The sequence below is a fragment of the Rhineura floridana genome, chromosome 4 (genome assembly GCF_030035675.1).
Source record: "Rhineura floridana isolate rRhiFlo1 chromosome 4, rRhiFlo1.hap2, whole genome shotgun sequence".
Classification (NCBI taxonomy): Eukaryota; Metazoa; Chordata; class Lepidosauria; order Squamata; family Rhineuridae; genus Rhineura; species Rhineura floridana.
The window spans coordinates 168,402,643-168,421,916 of record NC_084483.1 but is presented as its reverse complement, the minus strand read 5'-3'; the positions used below and the strand labels follow the sequence as shown (position 1 = coordinate 168,421,916).

The window sequence follows — 19,274 nt, the reverse complement described above, 5'->3', positions numbered from 1 at the left end:
GAAATAGTAAAAACTAACACAATTTGGATAATTCTCAGTATTTTAAAAATATATCATATGATCCTCCCATATGTTTAGCTTTTTTTTTTTTACCAAAGTTTTATTTTCACACTTTCTGTTCATTTCAAAGTGAAAGTAGATTATTTTAAACATGCCTGCCACATTAAATCAATTTTTCTCAATTTCCAAACTAGGAAGCTAATATTTAATTGTATCCATCTCTAAATGGAGGAAAATACTACTTAAATATTCTGATCACATTTAAGTCTTGTTCCAGTGTTACTTCATCACATATGTCTGGACAGGCAGACACAGGACAAGGAATGAGAAAACAGCCACGTATTACAATTCCATGACAATAACAGGCAGAGGTCTGAAACATGCAACTGAGACATAAAATTCTTTGAAGATGGTATATTAGTTCTTAATACGAAGACAAAAAGTGTATTTATTTCATTAAAAGACTTGCATATTGCTTAAGTATCACATATCAAAGATTTATCACAATAAAATCAACCCATATTAAAATTTCATAAATATACAATAAAATAGTAAACAAGGAACCACTGAGCAGAAGTATTAAGAGCTAGTAAATGCCTGGGTGAAGAAAAAGTGTTGTTAAATGCTGGTGAAAGCACATGAGTAAAGACATTCACCAGACATCTGGGGGAAGCTATTCCATACGGTAGGCACAACCAGCAAGAATGCCCTCTTTTTTGGTTGCCACCAGATGGACTAAAGCAGTCTGTCACACCATTTCCCCCTCTTCTACTTCTTTTCACATCTTAAACATATAGTCAGAGGCCAGTAACAGTTATGCAAACCTTAAGATTATTTGCCAGTGGACTCAGTGAGTTGGATCCAGACTAAGGTTCCTACACGTAGGTCCTAATGAAATCAATGGGCAAATTCGTCTAGACTTAAGTTAACTTCCATTAAGTTAGTTTAATGGGAACTAAATGTAGCTAACTTAGTCTGGATTCAATCCAATAAATCTGTATGTGTATGTAAATACATGTACACACACACAGACACAGACACACACACACAACGTTCTAGAAAACAAGAAAGAGAGGTAAATTGGCACTAGCAAAAGGTTTGCATCAGCATGGTTTTGCTCACCTGAACACAAGCTACCCTGGGAGGCAGCACCAAGCCCATGTTATCTCCATGAATCATGGTCATTACACCAATGGTCCGAGTTGTGATGCCCCAAGAGTTCTGATAAGCAAACTGTTTCTCTCCTGGTATCCTGGGATCTTCAAAGACAATCTCAAACATCTTTGAAAAATTCTGTCCCAAGTGATGAGAAGTTGCTCCCTAAAAAGGCAAGAAGACACGAAGTTCAGATAACATCTTCCTATATATTAATAAGTTATATAAAATGTGTTTATCAGTACATACCTGGATAGCTCGCCCACTGGCAGATATTAATGCCTCAACAGTGGTTGTATAATCTCCACCAGCAAACTTCTCTTTTTCTGTCTTTCTTCCTTTCACAACAGGAATTGCCAGAAGTTCTTCATACACACGAGCGTACAGATCAAGAATCTGCAATACCTGGGACAAGGAATAAAATAATTATTTTTAAAAGTTTCAACTAAGTCTTCTAAGGTCTTATTATACAGCCACAAAAGTTATAGCCAGCGATGCTATACCAGTACCCCCCATGCCATTCTGATGCTTCCCATAAGCTCATTTCAAATCAAACTCTTACACAATTGATAGTCCTGAACTCAGAAATGCTTGCTTAACAACCCTCTAAATTTTCATGCCAATACACAAAACAGTCAGAGAGAATGAAGAGTTCAAAGTGTACAAAGAGAGGGAAAAAATCCAGAGCCCTTTTGGACTTTCTTCTCTGAGAGTTCTCATAATTTGTTGAAATTAATTAAAAATCAGCCATGTTCACAGAGTATCTGTAATCCTATTACTGAACTTGCCCCATATTGACCTTCATCGTCTGCAGTTTGAAAGTTAAAAAAATGCTAGCTAATTTTTACTTAAATCTGGGACCAGGCGGACATAGAGCCCAGGCACCGCACCTTCCTCTGACAACGCGGCTGTGCCTAACCCGGCCCAGCTCGATGCCACGCAGCAGGAGCAGCTGCTGAGCACGGCCTTCAGCCAGCACCTCAAAGTCAACACCAAGCCCTTCGTGCCCAATGTCCACGCCGCTGAGTTTGTGCCAGCCTTCCTGAGGGGAAGCCCGGGCCCAGCTCCCACCTCTTCCTCCACTACAACCACCTCTTCTCCTTCTCCTCTTTGTTGTCTTCTTCCGCACCGGGCCTGCCACCCCTGACATCATCGTCGCTGCCACACGACTCCATTGCCGCCCTTTACTTCTCCAGTGCGTGGGAGCAGCTGCTGCTGTGCCTGGGGGTCCTCACTGAGCTGCCCCGCAGAGAGCTCACCGTCAAGGCCTGGGTGAAGCGGGAGGGGGACCAGAGCAACTCAGCCGTCATCGCAGATCCAAGATGGCATCCACGTCAGTGCTGGGGCCAAGCTTGGGGCTGGCGGGGAGCTGCCCAGACTGGACCCACCAGGAGGTCACCACCGGGACAACCATCATGGCTGTGGAGTTTGATGGTGGGGTTGTGATTGGGGCTGACTCCAGGACCAACACAGGCTCTTACATTGCCAACCGAGTCACAGACAAGCTGACACAGATCCACGACCACATTTTCTGCTGCCGGTCGGGTTCCGCGGCTGACACCCAAGCCATTGCTGATGCTGTTACATATCAGCTGGGCTTTCACAGAAGTCTCCAAATGTTGTCTAGGAACGTCACAGCTGCTGCTGAGCAAAGATGCAATTTCTTTCTGGAATTCCATCCCATCTTCCAGCTGGGCCATGCCTCTCCATTCCTGTTCACTTTCACCTCTTGTGTATATTTAATGTAAATTGTATTTTGTAAATTGTATTGTTTTATTGATGTATTTTATATTGTATTTTTATATTTGTGCTTTTTTTGTAAGCCGCCTTGAGGGCCTTTGGCCAAAAGGTGGGGTATAAATAAATAACTAAATAATTTAAGAAATTTAGCACTGAACTCAATGATAAGGTCGGGCATGCTCAGTAAGAACCAACTGCCAGTGTTCTAAAAGCCAGACTCACAGCTGCTGGGCTTGCCTAATGAGGGGGCCACACCCACACCAGACCTTTATTTCACTTTATACAGTTATGGCTTCCCCCAAAGAATCCTGGGAAGTGTAGTTTGTGAAGGGTGCCGAGAGGAGACTCCTGTTCCACTGACAGAGCTCCAGTGGCCAAAGTGGTTTAACAGTCAGCCGCTCTGACTGAAGGTCTGTGAGGGGAACAGGGCATCTCCTAGCATCTCTCAGCACCCTTCATTAATTACACTTCCCAGGAGAAGCCATGACTGTGTAAAGTGAAATACAGGTCTGGTGTGGATGTGGCCAGGGTCAGCTTTGGTTTAAATTTGGGTGGGAGACTACATGTGCCTGCTGTAGAATAAAAAGGTGGGGGAAACCCTGAAAAAAGAATGATACTGTTCCCAATATTTCCTTTTGGAAAGGGGCTTCCCCTCTGCCCAGTGCCCACCCACTCAATCTCCTCCCCTCCCTCCCTCCTCACTTCCTCCCTCCCTCTCCCCTTCCTGCCCCTCCCCCAGATCAGTTTCACCTATCCTAAGCATGATTGTACAGGAGTAAATCCCACTCTACTCAAAAAGCATGCAAATGAGCAAACCTGCCCTCCCCTCCTCCTATCTCCTCCCTCTTGCCCCTTCCCTCCCCTTTCCTGTACCCCTCGCTTCCCCTTCCAGTCCCCTCCTCTCCTCTATGGTCAGTTTTACCTATCTTAAGCATGATTGCATGGGAGTAAATCCCATTGATCATGCAAATGATCAAACATGCCCTCCCCTCCTTCTCCCTCCCATCACCTCCCTTTTGCCCCTTCACTCCCCCTTGCTTTACCCCTCTCACCTCCTCTTCCAATCTCCTCCTTCCCCCTCCTTCCTCCATCCCTCTCCTCTCCCCACCCCCTCCTCCTCCATGGCCAGTTTTACCTATCCTAACCATGACCGCATGGGAGTAAATCCCACTGAACTAAATAAACATGAAAATGATCAAACCTGCCTTTCCCCTCCTTCCCTCCCTTCGTCCTCCCCCTCCCCTTCCTCCTCCCCTGCCCACTCCAGCCCTCCCTCCCTTCTCTTCCTCCCCCCCATGATCAGTTTCACCTATCCCAAGCATGACTGCACAGGAATAAATCCCACTGAACTCAATAAGCATGCAAATGATCAAACCTGCCCTCTTCCTCCCCTCCCACTCCCACCTACTCCCATCTCCTCCACCCTCCCTCCTCCTCCCCTACCCCTGCCCTTCATCCTCCTCCCCTCCCCATCCTCCAGTGGTCAGTTTCAGCTTTTTTTAGCATGATTGCAGGGGAGTAAATCCCACTGAACTCAATAAGCATGCAAATGATCCATTCATTCTCAGCAAACTTGCACAGGATACCGTTTCTTACTTCCTGGATTAAAAGGCAGAGAAATTAACTAATAGGCAAAAAACCTTGCGGTTTAAGAAATTACCTATAGCCACCAGATATTTCTATCAATCTTTTAAAAGCAGGGAAATTGTGCAGCTATAGTAAATGCACCAGGGGAGCAGGAGACCTGACCTCCTCTCTGAGAGAGACGGCTTGAGTGCAAATGGAGACGAACTCCCGACGGCTGTGGTCTTGCACTTGTGAAGATCTCTACCAAGCTCTATGTGAAGGCGGTGAGGGCAGCGAAGAAGCAGTACTTTGCTGCCTCCATTCAGTCATCTTCTAACCGCCCAGCGGAACTTTATAAGGTTGTTCGGGGACTTTTACACTCTGGTCCTCAGAATGCAATAATACCATCAATAGCCCGCTGTAATGAGTTTGCGAGACACTTCCAAGATAAGATCACGAACATCCGCCGGGACCTTGACTCCAATATTGTAGCGGTTGAGCCTAATGAGGTGTCCGGAGCACAGTCCTGTCCTGTTTTATTGGATGAATTTCAGTTGGTTCAGCTCGAGGACGTGGACAAGGTGCTTGGACAGGTGCGGGCGACCACTTCTGCTCTGGATCCTTGCCCCTCATGGCTAATAAAAGCTAGCAGGAACGGAACAGCCGGATGGGCCAAGGAGGTGATCAATGCCTCTTTACGAGAGGGAGTGGTACCACCCTGCCTGAAACAGGCAGTGGTGAGACCGCTCCTAAAGAAACCCTCCTTGGACCCTGAAAATCTTGACAACTATAGACCGGTAGCAAATGTTCCGTTCCTGGGCAAGGTTTTAGAGCGTGTGGTCGCTCACCAGCTCCAGGCTCTCTTGGATGAAACTGATTATCTGGATCCATGTCAATCGGGCTTTCGGCCGGGGTTTGGTACAGAAACAGCCTTGGTCGCTCTGTATGATGACCTCTGTCGGGAGAAAGACAGAGGGAGTGTAACTCTGTTGGTTCTCCTTGATCTCTCAGCGGCTTTTGATACCATCGACCATGGTATCCTTCTGGGACGTCTTGCGGACTTAGGAGTTGGAGGCACTGCTTGGCGGTGGCTGTGCTCCTACCTCAAGAATCGTCTCCAGAAGTTGGTGCTTGGGGAGCATTACTCGAGTCCCTGGGTACTCCAATATGGGGTCCCACAGGGTTCAGGTCTGTCCCCCATGCTCTTTAATATCTATATGAAGCCGCTGGGCGAGGTCATTAGGAGATTTGGAGTGCGTTTCCAGCAATATGCTGATGATACGCAGCTCTACTTCTCCTTTTCATCTTCTTCAGGTGAGGCTGTTAATGTACTAAACCACTGCCTGGCCGCGATAATGGACTGGATGAGAGCTAATAAACTGAGACTCAATCCTGACAAGACTGAGATGCTGTTGGTGGGGGGGCTCTCTGCCCAGATGGTTGATGTCCGACCTGCCCTAGATGGGGTTACACTCCCCCTAAAGGAGCAGGTCCGTAGTTTGGGGGTCTTATTAGATCCGCTCCTGTCACTGGAGGCTCAAGTAGCCTCGGTGGCACGGAATGCGTTCTACCAGCTTCGGCTGGTAGCCCAACTACGACCCTATCTGGATAGGGAGAACCTTGCCACAGTTATTCATGCTCTGGTAACCTCTAGATTGGACTACTGTAATGCACTCTACGTAGGGTTACCTCTGAAGACGGTTCGGAAACTTCAGCTGGTGCAGAATGCTGCGGCCAGAGTTCTTACTGGGACAAAAAAATTTGATCATATAACACCTGTCCTGGCCCAGCTGCACTGGCTACCAATATGTTTCCGGGCCAGATTCAAAGTGTTGGTTCTTACCTATAAAGCCCTTAACGGCATCGGACCGCAATACCTGGCGGAACGCCTCTCCCGCTATGTACCTACCCGGTCGCTGCGCTCGACGTCGAAGGCCCTTCTCCGTGTCCCAACGCATAGGGAGGCACGGAGAACGATAACTAGAGCTAGGGCCTTCTCAGTGGTGGCCCCCGAACTATGGAACGCCCTCCCTGATGAGATACGCCTGGCGCCTTCTTTGTTATCTTTTCGGCGCCAGGTAAAGACCTACCTCTTCGCCCAGGCATTTTAAAAATTTAAAATTTGAATTTAAAATTGAAAATTTTTAATTATGTTTTATTGTGTATTGTATTTACATCCACTTGTATTTTAACCTGTTTTATTATGCTGTACACCGTCCTGGGAGCTTATTGCTATAGGGCGGTCTAAAAATGTAATAAAATAAATAAATAAATAAATTGTACTGCCCTACAAATTTGTCAAAATGCAAACACAATTTGGGTTGGTCTTCCACAGTCCAATCCATTTCCTGTGTAGCCTGGAAGAAGTTGGTAACATGTGACTCTGAGCATACGGTGAGTGGTGGCAACACCTGCAATCAGCCAAAATAACAGAAACAAGACATGTGCTGTGCTGATCTTGTTTTAGCAGGGAGGAAGCAACAATATTAAAACAGTTGATATAGCTCAGATAGTCACTTTAAATATGTTTGATTACTTTGCAATTTTAGTGAAGTTGCCTATAGTAAATCATTTTCTTTTGCTTCTGTTTCTGTGAATATGTGAAGGACAGCGACACTTTGCAACACTAAAAAAACTCCAAAACAATTGTGGAATAACGGCAGACTATTCTGCAGAATTGTTTCCAGTGGCCATGAGGAGTGTCTTAGTTTGCACAAGATAAAACAGTAGGAGGTGAAATATATTCTAGCAAAATTCTAGATGTGCTCTATATTTTTAATTGACCATGCCCACCTTTCCTTAAGTGGAGTGGTTTAAGCATAGCAGGTTGAACAAATGCATCTTGAGCAGGCCAAGTTTGTTTTTTCCAACAGCTAGAGTCATTGCTTAAGTAGCAACATATTGTAATCAGTCTGATTTTATATCAAACTGCAGTTTCAGATTCAACTGTTAATGCACCCAAACTAGAAACAGAGCATAACCTCCAGTTTGAAACACAAAAGGCTGTCTTCACCATCATGTGGCATTGACCAATAACAAGGCTTTGAAATTAATAAAAATAAATTTGACACAGATTTCTAGGATGAATATTAAGAGAAAAATAATTTTCTAGGTTAGATTCTCTGTAGAAATAGTAGTAACGCAGGAAAGAAGCAAAGTAAGAACACCAAGAAACATACAAAAATGTAATTATCCATCTCCATCTATTACTACTTTAAGCTGTAGTTGTTGTTGTTGTTATGTGCCTCCAAGTCGACTGCGACTTATGGCGACCCTATGAATCAGCGACCTCCAAGAGCATCTGCCACGAACCAGTAGTGACCCTGTAGTGGTAACCCTTAAATCCTATTTGACAACAAATGGCAATTTTCAGATAGGAAATTTTCATTCATTTGTGAACCTGGTAGTTCAATTCATTCCTCGATTGCTTATGATCACTTTTGGCTACTTATGCATTTACAGTTCTTGTCCAGGATTCACAAAATTAATGGCACCCAATTTTGAACCACACAAGATTGCTTTGGTGCCAACAACACGCCCATGGCATTAAAATACATTCTTATGTATCGTAGCCATGAAGGCTATGCTCTGCCTCCACAGATGGAGGCAGGAGGTGAAGTGTGCTCTTGTGCTCAGGTCCTGCATGTAGGTTTTCCACAGGCATCTGGATGGCCACTGTGAGAGCAGGATGCTGGATTAGATGGCCTAATCCAGCAGGCTCTTCTCATGTCACACTTTAAAAAACAAAATTCAACGGATTTAACACTGCATCCACCCTTAAAAATCACATTATTAGCCCACCTGAACATACCTAGACCTTGATGAAGAGAAGCTTCACTGTGTTCCCCCAATTAACCTGAAATGCAAAGTAGACTCCCTTCCTCTACCCCATACAGTAAAATATTTATGCAATGATTTCCAAATTATTCTTTGAAAATGCTTGCAGGTGTGTTGTACCTCTTCTGCTGCTTCTTCATAAGTAGAAAAAGCTGTGTGCCCCTCCTGCCACAGGAATTCACGAGTACGCAAGAAAGGTTGTGGATGTTTGAACTCCCAACGCTTCAATGCGAAACAGAAACAAAAACAAACCCAGAAAACTTGTCATGCAAAGTTAAACTTATAATCTTCATTCAAAAGCTTACATTTCAAGTATTATTTAGTACTGTTCAAAATTCTGTTTTTCAATTACACATTATACTTGATGACTTCAAAGTTATGTAGATTTTACAGGCTGTTAGAAGTCTATTATTCACATAAAGGAAGCAAGAATTACTTTAAATGTATTTTGTTCTCAATATAAAAATGCTATAAATTTTTCATATGCTTTCTATTAATTTCAATGTAGATGTGAAGGCTATCAGACCTAGAGATAATTCATCCAATCATAAATCCAGAAAAATACTTGTGGGTTTCCCATAGGCATCTGGTTGGCCACTGTTCAGGATGCTGGACTAAATGGGCCTTGGGCCTTTGGCCTGATTCAGCAGGCTCTTCTTATGTTTTTATGTTCTTAAGTATTACAACTGTTGTGGGGCAGCAGGCCATGCACAGATTACCAAAATGTGTGCCCTGTGTATTGCCTTTTGTTCATTCAACGTGGTGATAATGACATATCTGTATTTGTCAGAATATACAGAAGAAATATACAGAACATACGAGTATGAGAGAAGTTTTTCTCCCTGTCTTATACCACTAGAACTCATGGACATCCAGTGAAGCTGAATGCATGAAGATTCAGGACAGGTAAAAAAGCACTTCTTTGCTCGGTGCATAAACCATGGAATTTGCTCCCACAAGAGGCAGAGATGGCCACCAACTTGGATAGCTTTAAAAGAGGATTAGATACATTCATGGAGGAGAAGGGTATCAAAGGCTAACAGCCACAATGACTATGCTCTGCCTCCACAGTTGGAGGCAGCATGCTTCTGAATATCAGTTGCTGGAAATCGCAAAAGGGGAGAGTGCTCTTATGCTCAGGTCCTGCCTGTGGGCTTCACAAGGGCATCTGGTTGGCCACTGTAAGAACAGAATGCTAGACTACATGGGCCTTTGGCCTGATCCAGCAGGCTCTTTTTATGTTCTTATGAGCTTAACCCCTGAACACAAAAAGTGTCAGATACAAAAAATATGGCAATTTCCCCCAACAAAGACTGTATAGTCTAACAATCCACAGCCTAATTTAAGGAAACATCTGATACATCCCATACTTACCACAACATTGCACCACTGATTAAGTTTGATTGGCAGATCCCTGTGTGACTGAACCCACTTTGCATAAGCAGGATACATTACTGCAAAATAAAAAAAGAGAATATTTTCTGAAAGCACGTTAACTAATATTTTACTTGTTTTGAAAACCTGATTTGGCAATACCTTTTCCCCCACAAGCTTGAAAATACCAATGTAGACTTAGGGTGACATCCAGTGGTGTCAGCCCACTTGTGCAATGGACTTTTGCTTGTTCAACATGACCTATCCTTTCTCTCCTTCCCCCTGTAGCCCTCTGTAGTTGGACCCCACCCAGGAAATTGGTGGGAAAGGGGAGGAAAGGGAAGTCCCATAGCATCTGATGGTATGATGTTGGATATTGCCGTAAGTGATAGGCTAAGTTTTTATATTTAAAATTTAAAGATGTGAAAATAAGTTTCCCTTCTTATTTTTTCTTGAAGTGATGTGCTTCTTGCTAAGAAAGTAATTAATTTTTTTCCTACTATACTTGCTTTCACTCATGGCCAGATGAACGTCATTTTTTGCATCAAAAGCCAACATCACTAGTTTGTAGTAAATCCATATAAAGCAAAGAGGGGATATTTAGCCATTACATTTTATTTATGAAGTCTTAGACTATACCTGTTTCACTAGTAGGACGTACAGCTATTGGTTCAGCCAACTCTGTTTTGCCAGACCTTGTAACCCATGCAACCTGAAATCAGTGATGGCAAAAACTTAGAAAATGTTACTTTTAAAATATATTTCATGTCATTCTTAACAATACAGTAATTACCATTAGGTTAAAATAACTATATGTACCTGTATGCAGTTTTGCTTTCACACTGATCTAGTTGAGAGCCCAAATGTGCAAGTACACCCCTATATCCATTTGCCTCCTGTGCAAACAAAGCCTTCCCCATTCCATTCAGTGTCTGAGTGTGCATTCCACTGAGCAAATGTAGTTATTGTTCATTGTGTGACTTCCATATTTCATTTAGGGCTCATATTTAAAAACTGAAAGTCTAGACAATGATAGAAATAATGCAATAGATAAACTTTACCTCTGGGGCAAAATCAGCAATGTGTGTCTTCTCTTTCTCTAATGCAGCCTGGGACACAAACATGGGAAAGTAGCAATTTTCCACACCAAGTTTCTTGATCTCACTATCAAAAAAGTCTTTGATAGCTTCCCAGATGGAAAAAGCCCATGGACGGAGAATGTAGCAGCCACTCACATCATAATATTCAATCATCTCCGATTTTGTGATCACCTTTACAAGGAAATAGTAATATTTCAGTATTGAGAAAAAGCATTGTGGACAGAAGGTTTAAAGCATAGAGAACAGAAATAAAATTCAATACTGGAGTATAAGGAGAGATCAAACGGGCAGGGAAATGAAAGCATCCAATGATCTAGTGTTTTGGTTTACAGTAAGGCCCCACTCATACAGCGGGTTACGTTCTGGACCCACGCTGTAAAGCGAAAACCGCTGTAAAGCGGAACCCATTGAATAGAATGGATAGAGAGCTATTGCTAGTCGGGCGGTATATAAATTTAATAAATAAATAAAATAAAATAAATAAATAAATGGACCATTGGTCTCACCTGAAGGGTGATTTTCATAGGAGGACTGCCATCAAGCGGGTAACGTAGCTCCACCTATCGTCCAAAGGCAAGAATGTTTTGAAGTCAAAACTAGGGGCATCAGGACCCTCCCACTCTCCAGTTCATTCGCAGTGAGTCCAAAGAGAGATATCTAAAAATGCAGGGAAAAAGGCCAACGGGCCTACCAGCAAGAACATAACACAATAGCAATATTCATAATAATATGACTCTAACATAGCAATATAACAGTAATAGCAATCTTGACTTCACTAGTAAATCTAAATATAATAGCATAACAGGAATATATAAAAACCCCAGAAAAATATCTAGGTATCCTCCAACTGGGAGGGTCGTGATAGCAGTCCTCCTATGAAATCACCCTTCAGGTGAGACCAATGGTCCATTTTCCACAGGAGGACTGCCATCAAGAGGGATGTACCAAAGCAGCCCATAACAGGGAGGAACCACCCACATCCTAATCATCATTAAGAACCTGTTGCAAAACTCGCCTGCCAAAAGAGGCATCGGCAGAGGCATAACGATCTATTTTGTAATGCCTTATAAACGAATGTGGGGTAGACCAAACAGCAGCTCTGCAAATATCAGCAACAGGAGCGTTGGTAGCAAAAGCAGCCGTAGTGGCCGCTGATCTAGTGGAATGAGCCGTTATTTTAGATGGAACAGGAAGCTTAAGGGACTCATAAGCTAAGGTAATACATGCGCACAACCAGCGGGATAAGGTGGAATTAGCTACTTTATGCCCCATAGAACGTGGATGAAAGGATACAAACAAAGACTCAGTTCGTCGTATATCCTGGGTCCGAGACAGGTAGGTCTTGAGAGCCCTCCGAACATCCAACGAATGCCAAGCCTTCTCTAGAGGATGGGTAGGATTCGGACAAAAGGAAGGAAGAACAATGTCCTGGTTGTAATGGAAAACTGAATTGACCTTGGGACGGAAGGAAGGATCAGTTTTCAGCACGACAGAGTCCTTGTGAAAAACACAGAGATGGCGGGCAGAAGACAATGCGCCCAGTTCCGAAACTCATCTCGCAGAGGTGATCGTGATCAGGAACAGGACCTTGAATGACAACAGACGTAAAGGCACAGTCCTAAGGGGTTCAAACGGAGGACGTTGTAAAGCCTGCAGAACCTTCGACAAACTCCATGAGGGAAAGTGGTGGAATACAGCCAGTGAGTGTAGCACGGTTCCCCTCAGAAAACATTTGATGAACGGATGCGAGGCAATAGTAGCACCAGCGGAGGACACTGAGAGAATGGATGGCAGAGTGGACGCATGTCGACGTAAGGTGTTGGGTCTAAGCCCCATCATGAGGCCCCTATGAAGGAATTGCAGCACCTGTTGTATTGTGGCCTGGGAAGGAACGAGGTTCTGGGACTGACACCACCTGGAGAATACCACCCAAGTATGTTGATATATACGAGTGGTAGATGGTCATCTCGAGGCCAATATAATGTCAATAACAGCGTCAGACAGGCCAGCAGACCTCAAAAGTCCCCGTTCAAAAGCCACGCTGTTAGGTTGAGCCAATTGGGGTCCTGATGCCATATTGGGCCCTGGGATAAGAGGTCTGGCATGACTGGGAGCGTCCAAGGGTAAGTCACTGACATGGCAAGGAGATCCGAGAACCACAGTCGACAGGGCCAAAATGGTGCTATCAGAACCAGCTTGGCCCTCTCGCGTCGTGCCTTCCTCAAGGTTCTGGCTAACAGTGGTATTGGAGGGAAGGCGTACAATAGGCCATCTGGCCACGGTAGCAACAGAGCATCCACCACTTCCGCTGTCGTGTCCAGGTATCGTGCGAAGTACCTGGGTAGCTGGCAATTGCGACTGGAGGCAAACAGATTGACTGAGAAGATGCCGAACCGACGCTGGAGAAGATGGAAAATGGTTGGATGAAGTTTCCATTCTCCCGGAAAAACCTGTTGTCTGCTGTCACATTCCAAATTCCTCTGAGATGTTCTGCTTTCAAGGATTGTAGATGTTGTTCTGCCCAGTTGAATATGAGGTAAGCTAGGTTCTGCAGAGAACGGGACCTTGTTCCCCCTTGTCTGTTTAAATGAGATTTCGCACACGTGTTGTCCGTTCGAATGAGAACATGGTCCAAGGGGAACAGAGACTGAAAATGGAGCAGAGCTAAGTGGACAGCCTTTAGTTCCAGCCAATTGATGCTCTGAGTCTGCTCTGCTTTGGTCAAAACCCCCTGAACGAACTGGGAGTTGCAGTGGGCTCCCTAGCCGAGGAGACTGGCATCTGTGGTGATAACAGTCCTGTGGGGTTGTCGGAAGGCAGAGCTGGGGTCCCAATCCCGGGGAGCTGGATCCCGGAGAGTTGGGAGAAGAGTATTCGGATGGATGGCAGAGGGAAGGGGGAGGAACTTCCCCCCTTTGGAGCGAAGACGAAACAGAGGAACTGCCAGTGATAAGGTCGCTTAGCAACGGGGAGCCTGAGCCCTCCCTGGACATTCTCACGCCTCCCCCTCTTTCAGGCTCAGAGCAAGAGGGGGAAGAGGGAGGGCTGCTCACAGCCGAAAAGCAGGGAGGCAGTTTACCATCAGCCCCTCCCCTATCCCCCATCCTGGAATCGGAAACTTCAGAAGAGGAGGGGGTGATGCTTCCCCCCTCACCACGCACACGCAGACAGCTGAAAAGACAGGAGAGAAGGGGGGGAAGGCGGGCAGTACCTGAGGGGCAGTTAAGGAGGAGCGAAAGATTGCGCGCCCGTTTGGCCCCTTCTTAAAGAACAGGCGGGAAGAAGTCCCTTGCTCTGTCAACTTTCTCCCAATGCCGCAGGACCTGTATCCCTGTATTGATTCATGAGAAAACGCAGTCTTTGTTTGGACATTACCCTAATAAAACACGAATTAACTACAATCGTTGGTCTGGTTCCTGAGTCACATCCTGGGCCTGACGGGTTCTCTGAACGGAGTGCCCTGGGTGAGATGTTGGACCCTCGTCCACCAGCGGAATGAAAGACGCAGTGCGGGGTTCAAGGGGATTGTTCGATGATTGGACCTGGCAATGTCCTGCTGAAATGGTAACAAAGCCCGCTGAAATTGGTGAGTATGAGCTCGAGCCCACAGCACAATATGGATGGTGGACACCAACATTCCGAGAGCCCTTGCTAGAAGCATGACGTCTGCGGTTGCATGGTGCATCAGAGACCATGCGATGTCTATGATAGCGGTTATGCGGTCTGGAGACAGGAACACCGTCGCCTGCAGGGTGTCTAACATCGCCCCTAGATGTTGTAGGCATTGGGTTGGTTGGAGATGGTTTTTGTCGAAATTGACTAGCCAGCCGTAGCTCTGCAAGACATGGAGCGTGAGCTTTAGATGGCGATGAGCCAGCTCCCTGGAACTCACCCGTATTAAAAGATCGTCCAAGTAGGGGTAGATATGCACCCCTTGAAGCCGGAGGTAAGCCACTAGGATGAGTAGCACCTTGGTAAATACTCTCGGGGCAGACGAGAGACCGAACGGCATCGCTCGGTATTGAAAATGCTGGGGGCCGAAGGCAAACCGAAGGAATTTTCTGTGGGCTATGCAAATAGGCACATGGAGATACGCTTCCTTTAGGTTGATAGAAGCCAGGAAGTCTCCTTCGTGAAGGCTTTCTGTAATGGAGTGGAGGGATTCCATTTTGAATCTGTGATACTTTACGAAACGGTTGATGAACTTGAGGTCCAACACCGCTCTCCATGACAGATCTCGTTTGGGCACAGTAAATAGGAGGGAGTACACCCCTTCCGACCTCTCTGTTGTAGGGACTGGCTCTATTGCCGCTGTCTCCAAGAGGTGATGTATGGCTGTCTGCATGATGCAGTGCCTGGATGGTGCCTTGGGACAAGGAGAGGGATGAAATCTGTCTGGAGGGGTTGCCCAAAACTCTAGTGTATAGCCATAACAAAAAAGATCTCTGATCCAGGCGACCTGAGTCAGACGCAGCCAATGGTCTCCAAACAGAAGCAGTCTGCCCCCGACCAGTATCGCGTCAGTACTGTCTGTGCTGGCGAGACCCTCCCCGATATGAGGACGTTGAGGTACCTCTGCATCCCTGGTACTGACCTCTGCCTGGGAAACGTCTGTTCCAGGCTCCCCTGGAGGAACGGAAATCATTGGTTCGGAAATCGTGGCCTCGTCCCCCGGGCTGCGCTCCTCAAAAGGGCTGAAAACGTCTGAAGGGCCTGCGATCAACGTTCCTGACAGTGGCCAAGACGCTTCCGAGCATCCTTGGAGTCAACAAGTACTGCCTTTAGGGCTTCCTCGCCAAAGAGTAATGAGCCCGAATAAGGTGCCCTTGATAAGTTAACCCTGGCTGTAGAGTCCGCTTGCCAGTGACGAAGCCAGAGGCTCCGCCGAGCGACTACCTGAGCTGCCATAGCTCTTGCTCCCAGCTGATTTGCGTCCAAGGTGGAATCAGCCACAAACGCTGCCGTCTTGCGTAATTTCACCAGTGACCTCAGAGAGACAGGATCGGGATTAGGATCATCTAAGAGGTCATCCAACCACATCATCGCTGCCCTGGAAAAGATGAGAGGCTGATGCCGAGGCTCGCATGGAGAAAGCGGTGGCCTCATGGTTTTTGCATAAGGCAAACTCCAGCCGCTGTTCAGTGGCTTCCTTTAAATGTGAGTCCCCTTCCCTCGGCAAAAGGGATCTAGAGACTAGACTGGAAATCGGCTCGTCTATGCCGGGGTCGGCCAGTCTACTTGTAAAATCCGGAGCCAGAGTAAAGCTTGTCCGCAAGGGCGTTAAAACGGCGTGTTTGTAATGGATGAGACCATTCGTCCTTGGCCAGTTTGGCAATAGGATCTGGCACAGGAAGGTAGTGCTCTGTTGGTGTGGGGGATTTCAGGACCCTGGCCCCTTTAATAGCAGGAGTGGTAGCTGCCAGGTTGTGCAGATTGGAGACCAAGGGTGTTCAATACTCTGCGAGCAAGGGGCTGATAATCAGAGGCATCAAACAGGTGATAAGATGCATCCTCCTCTTGTTCTGACTGATCACTCCACTCGTCTCCTTCGGCTTGCATAGCAAATGATGGATCCTCCCCACAAGAAACGTCATCAACAAACCTGCCCCTGGCAATGTCAAAAGAGTTTGGAGAGCATGATGGATCTGCCTCATTGCGTGCATAGTGGCTCATATCATCGGGTTGTCTGCAAACACTCCGCTGAGGCATGGCAGTGACCTGTGACTGTGACTGCGTTTGAGAGAAGAACGACAGCATGTCTTGTAGTTGCGATATGAACTCCTGAGACAGCTGCAGCCCCGGTGCGGGAGATGGTTGCACTTGTAGAGGCAAAGATATGGGCGGTTCAGCAGGCTGAGAAGATGAATGAGCCCTAGGTGGTAATATGGGGCAGAATGTATAATTTCGAACAGCCTTGGTACACGGCCACGGATGGGGCAGAATGTACAGTTCCAAACAGGCTTGGTACACGGCCACAGATGGGACAGAATGTACAATTTCAAACAGCCTTGGTACACGGCCACAGATGGGGCAGAATGTACAGTTCCAAACAGCTTCAGTAGTCAGCCTCAGTCAGCAGTTTGAGTTGAGAGACCTGTGTTCTACTCTGCAGCACACACACAGAAACTGACAAAAAAGGCCTTGAAGTGAATCCTCTATTATTGTACTCTGCAGCACACACACAGAAACTGACAAAAAAGGCCTTGAAAAGAATCCTTTACTGTTGTAAGGGTTAAACAGAAAGGGCGGGAAAAGGGGGAACGAATAAAATGGCGCCCGCTAAAAGAGCGGGAAAATAAGCCAATCAGAAAAGCGTAGGGACGAGGAAGAAGCAATGGCGGTCACTGAAGAACACCAGTGAGCTGAAACAGGGCTGACCGAAAACACTGCTACAGCAGAGCGGCGTCAAAATAAGCTCTACAGCCATAGGGCTGAAGGACGCAATCGCAGCTTTAAGGGCCAGCCGTGAAAATCACTGCCGAGGAGGCAGAACGGCCTGCTAAATCCCTACAGTCGTTGAGACAGTTGCAGCTAGCGGGGGGGGGGGGAATTAGCAAAGAAAGCTGCAAAACGGGAAGGAGCCGCAGCCGCAGGCTCCTGAGGTCAGTCGCGGCGAGATTTAAAATGCTGCAGAATGAGCCGGGGACGGAGGGAGACGGAGCAGCCCAACTAAATAAAGTGCCACTGGAAAGGCAAAAAGAGCCGCAGCCGCAGGGTCCTAGGGAGGAAAGACCAAGGGAGCTGCCGCGAAAGTAGGCGGCAATCTATAAAATACACGAGACAAGGGCGAAGAGCAACCCGCCAAAGAAATTCCCCAGGACAATAAAAAACAAAGACAGAAAAAGAACAATCAGTCCCACACACACTAAATTAAATAACAGAGGGAAGGAAACAACCAGGAATACACACAGAAATCTCTATACCCTGTCACACAGATACACAAAACTTATCTACGCTATCTTATACTCCAACTTGCACGGACGAAAGGCAAGAATGAACTGGGGAGTGGGAGGGGCCTGATGTCCCTAGTCTTGACTTCAAAACATTCTTGACTTTGGACGATAGGTGGAGCTATGTTACCCGCTTGATGGCAGTCCTCCTGTGGAAAATGGCGCGCAATGCCCGAAAACCTCCGTAAAAGCGAAACAAGCGCCATGTGAGTGGGGCTTTAGTCTAATTGCATCTAATTGAGACCACTGTATTAGCGAATCGCTGTAAAGCAGGGCCCTACTGTATTTATGAATATATTGAGTTACCACAGTTACCTATGTCCCACTGCTTTCAATGGAAATGTGTGCTGAACAGCAATTACATGTATACCTTATAAACCATGAGTATACAAATGTGCTACATAAGCCCAATCCGCATGTAATGCTAAGCCAAGACATTGCTTAACAGCAAACAAGCAAACATGTGGGTTTCCACACAGAAGGTCACAGCCACTGCACTCCTCCCCTGGTCCTGTTACTGCCATGCTACCTGGGGTTAAGCCATGGTTTGTGTTAGCACTGTATCTGATCCAAAACCTGTGGTTTGTCTCACTTCAGACAAACCATGAGCTGTAACCAAGATTTAGTTTACTGCTTGTGATTTGTCTTTGGTTTCGCTCTGAAAATTATTCTTATGAGTATATCAGTTTGAAGAATATGGAAGAGGAATCTTAAGTGAAATCTGAGATACACTTGCCTGAGAATACCATTCAGCAAGGTTTTCTTCCTTCTTAGCCTCTAGACCCAACCTGTAGTATGCAAAACATAAAATGTCATATTTAAAGGCTTTTTTTGCCCCAAAGGCAATCAACACAACATAATAAATAAAACAGTTCATTGGTCTTTAAATCTTTTGCTTTAGATCAGGGGTGGGGAACCTCTGGCCTTCTAGTTGTTGATGAATTATAACTCCCATCAGCCCTGGCATGCATGGCCAGTTACCAGGGATGGAGTTTAGTTCAGCAATGGAGGGAGGGGGGTACAAAGATTCACCACACCTGCTTTAAATCAAATACACACCATTTGTAACTATCCAACACAAATTTAAATATTTACATTTCATATAACAGGCAAATATTTTAAAAATGGCAGGAGTCTTGAAATTGACACGATCCCTCAAATAACAACACATGTAGTGGGGCAAGACCACATTAAATGCAGATACCTCTGCAAGATTTTTTTTTTAAATTCCAGAGTGTTTTGGTACCTCCAGTCATGGTGCATGATGTGGGGGGTTCCAGCTGTGGTGATGCTACCAGTCGCTGTAACCGGGATCTGGCAGAGGAGTACCGAGTTGGTGGGTGGCACACTTATGTACACACTTGTGAATGCCACTACCAATCCCACTACCAATCTGGTGCTCCCCTGCCCTTACCCCAATGACCAGCAATACTGCCGCAGCCAGGAAAGCAGCACAGCAATGGTACCCAGCCTCACGTGGTGTAAGTCACTAGGTACCCCCTCACTTTGCCATCAAGGTCTCCAGAAAAATAGTGCACACTTTTGCAAGATC

General features: G+C 45.9%; 1 protein-coding gene across 3 annotated transcripts in view; it reads right to left on the bottom strand.

Moving 5' to 3' along the window:
* Positions 1-19,274, bottom strand: part of EPRS1 (glutamyl-prolyl-tRNA synthetase 1) — a 74,602-nt gene that overhangs the window by 14,417 nt on the left and 40,911 nt on the right. For all 3 annotated transcript variants that reach the window (XM_061625164.1, XM_061625165.1, XM_061625166.1), the window contains 7 exons: positions 18,459-18,510; positions 10,734-10,943; positions 10,312-10,384; positions 9,673-9,752; positions 8,419-8,520; positions 1,405-1,560; positions 1,123-1,320 (listed from right to left, as the gene is read on the bottom strand). In XM_061625164.1, the coding sequence (XP_061481148.1) occupies positions 1,123-1,320; positions 1,405-1,560; positions 8,419-8,520; positions 9,673-9,752; positions 10,312-10,384; positions 10,734-10,943; positions 18,459-18,510 (871 nt within the window). The remainder of the gene's footprint in view (positions 1-1,122; positions 1,321-1,404; positions 1,561-8,418; positions 8,521-9,672; positions 9,753-10,311; positions 10,385-10,733; positions 10,944-18,458; positions 18,511-19,274) is intronic.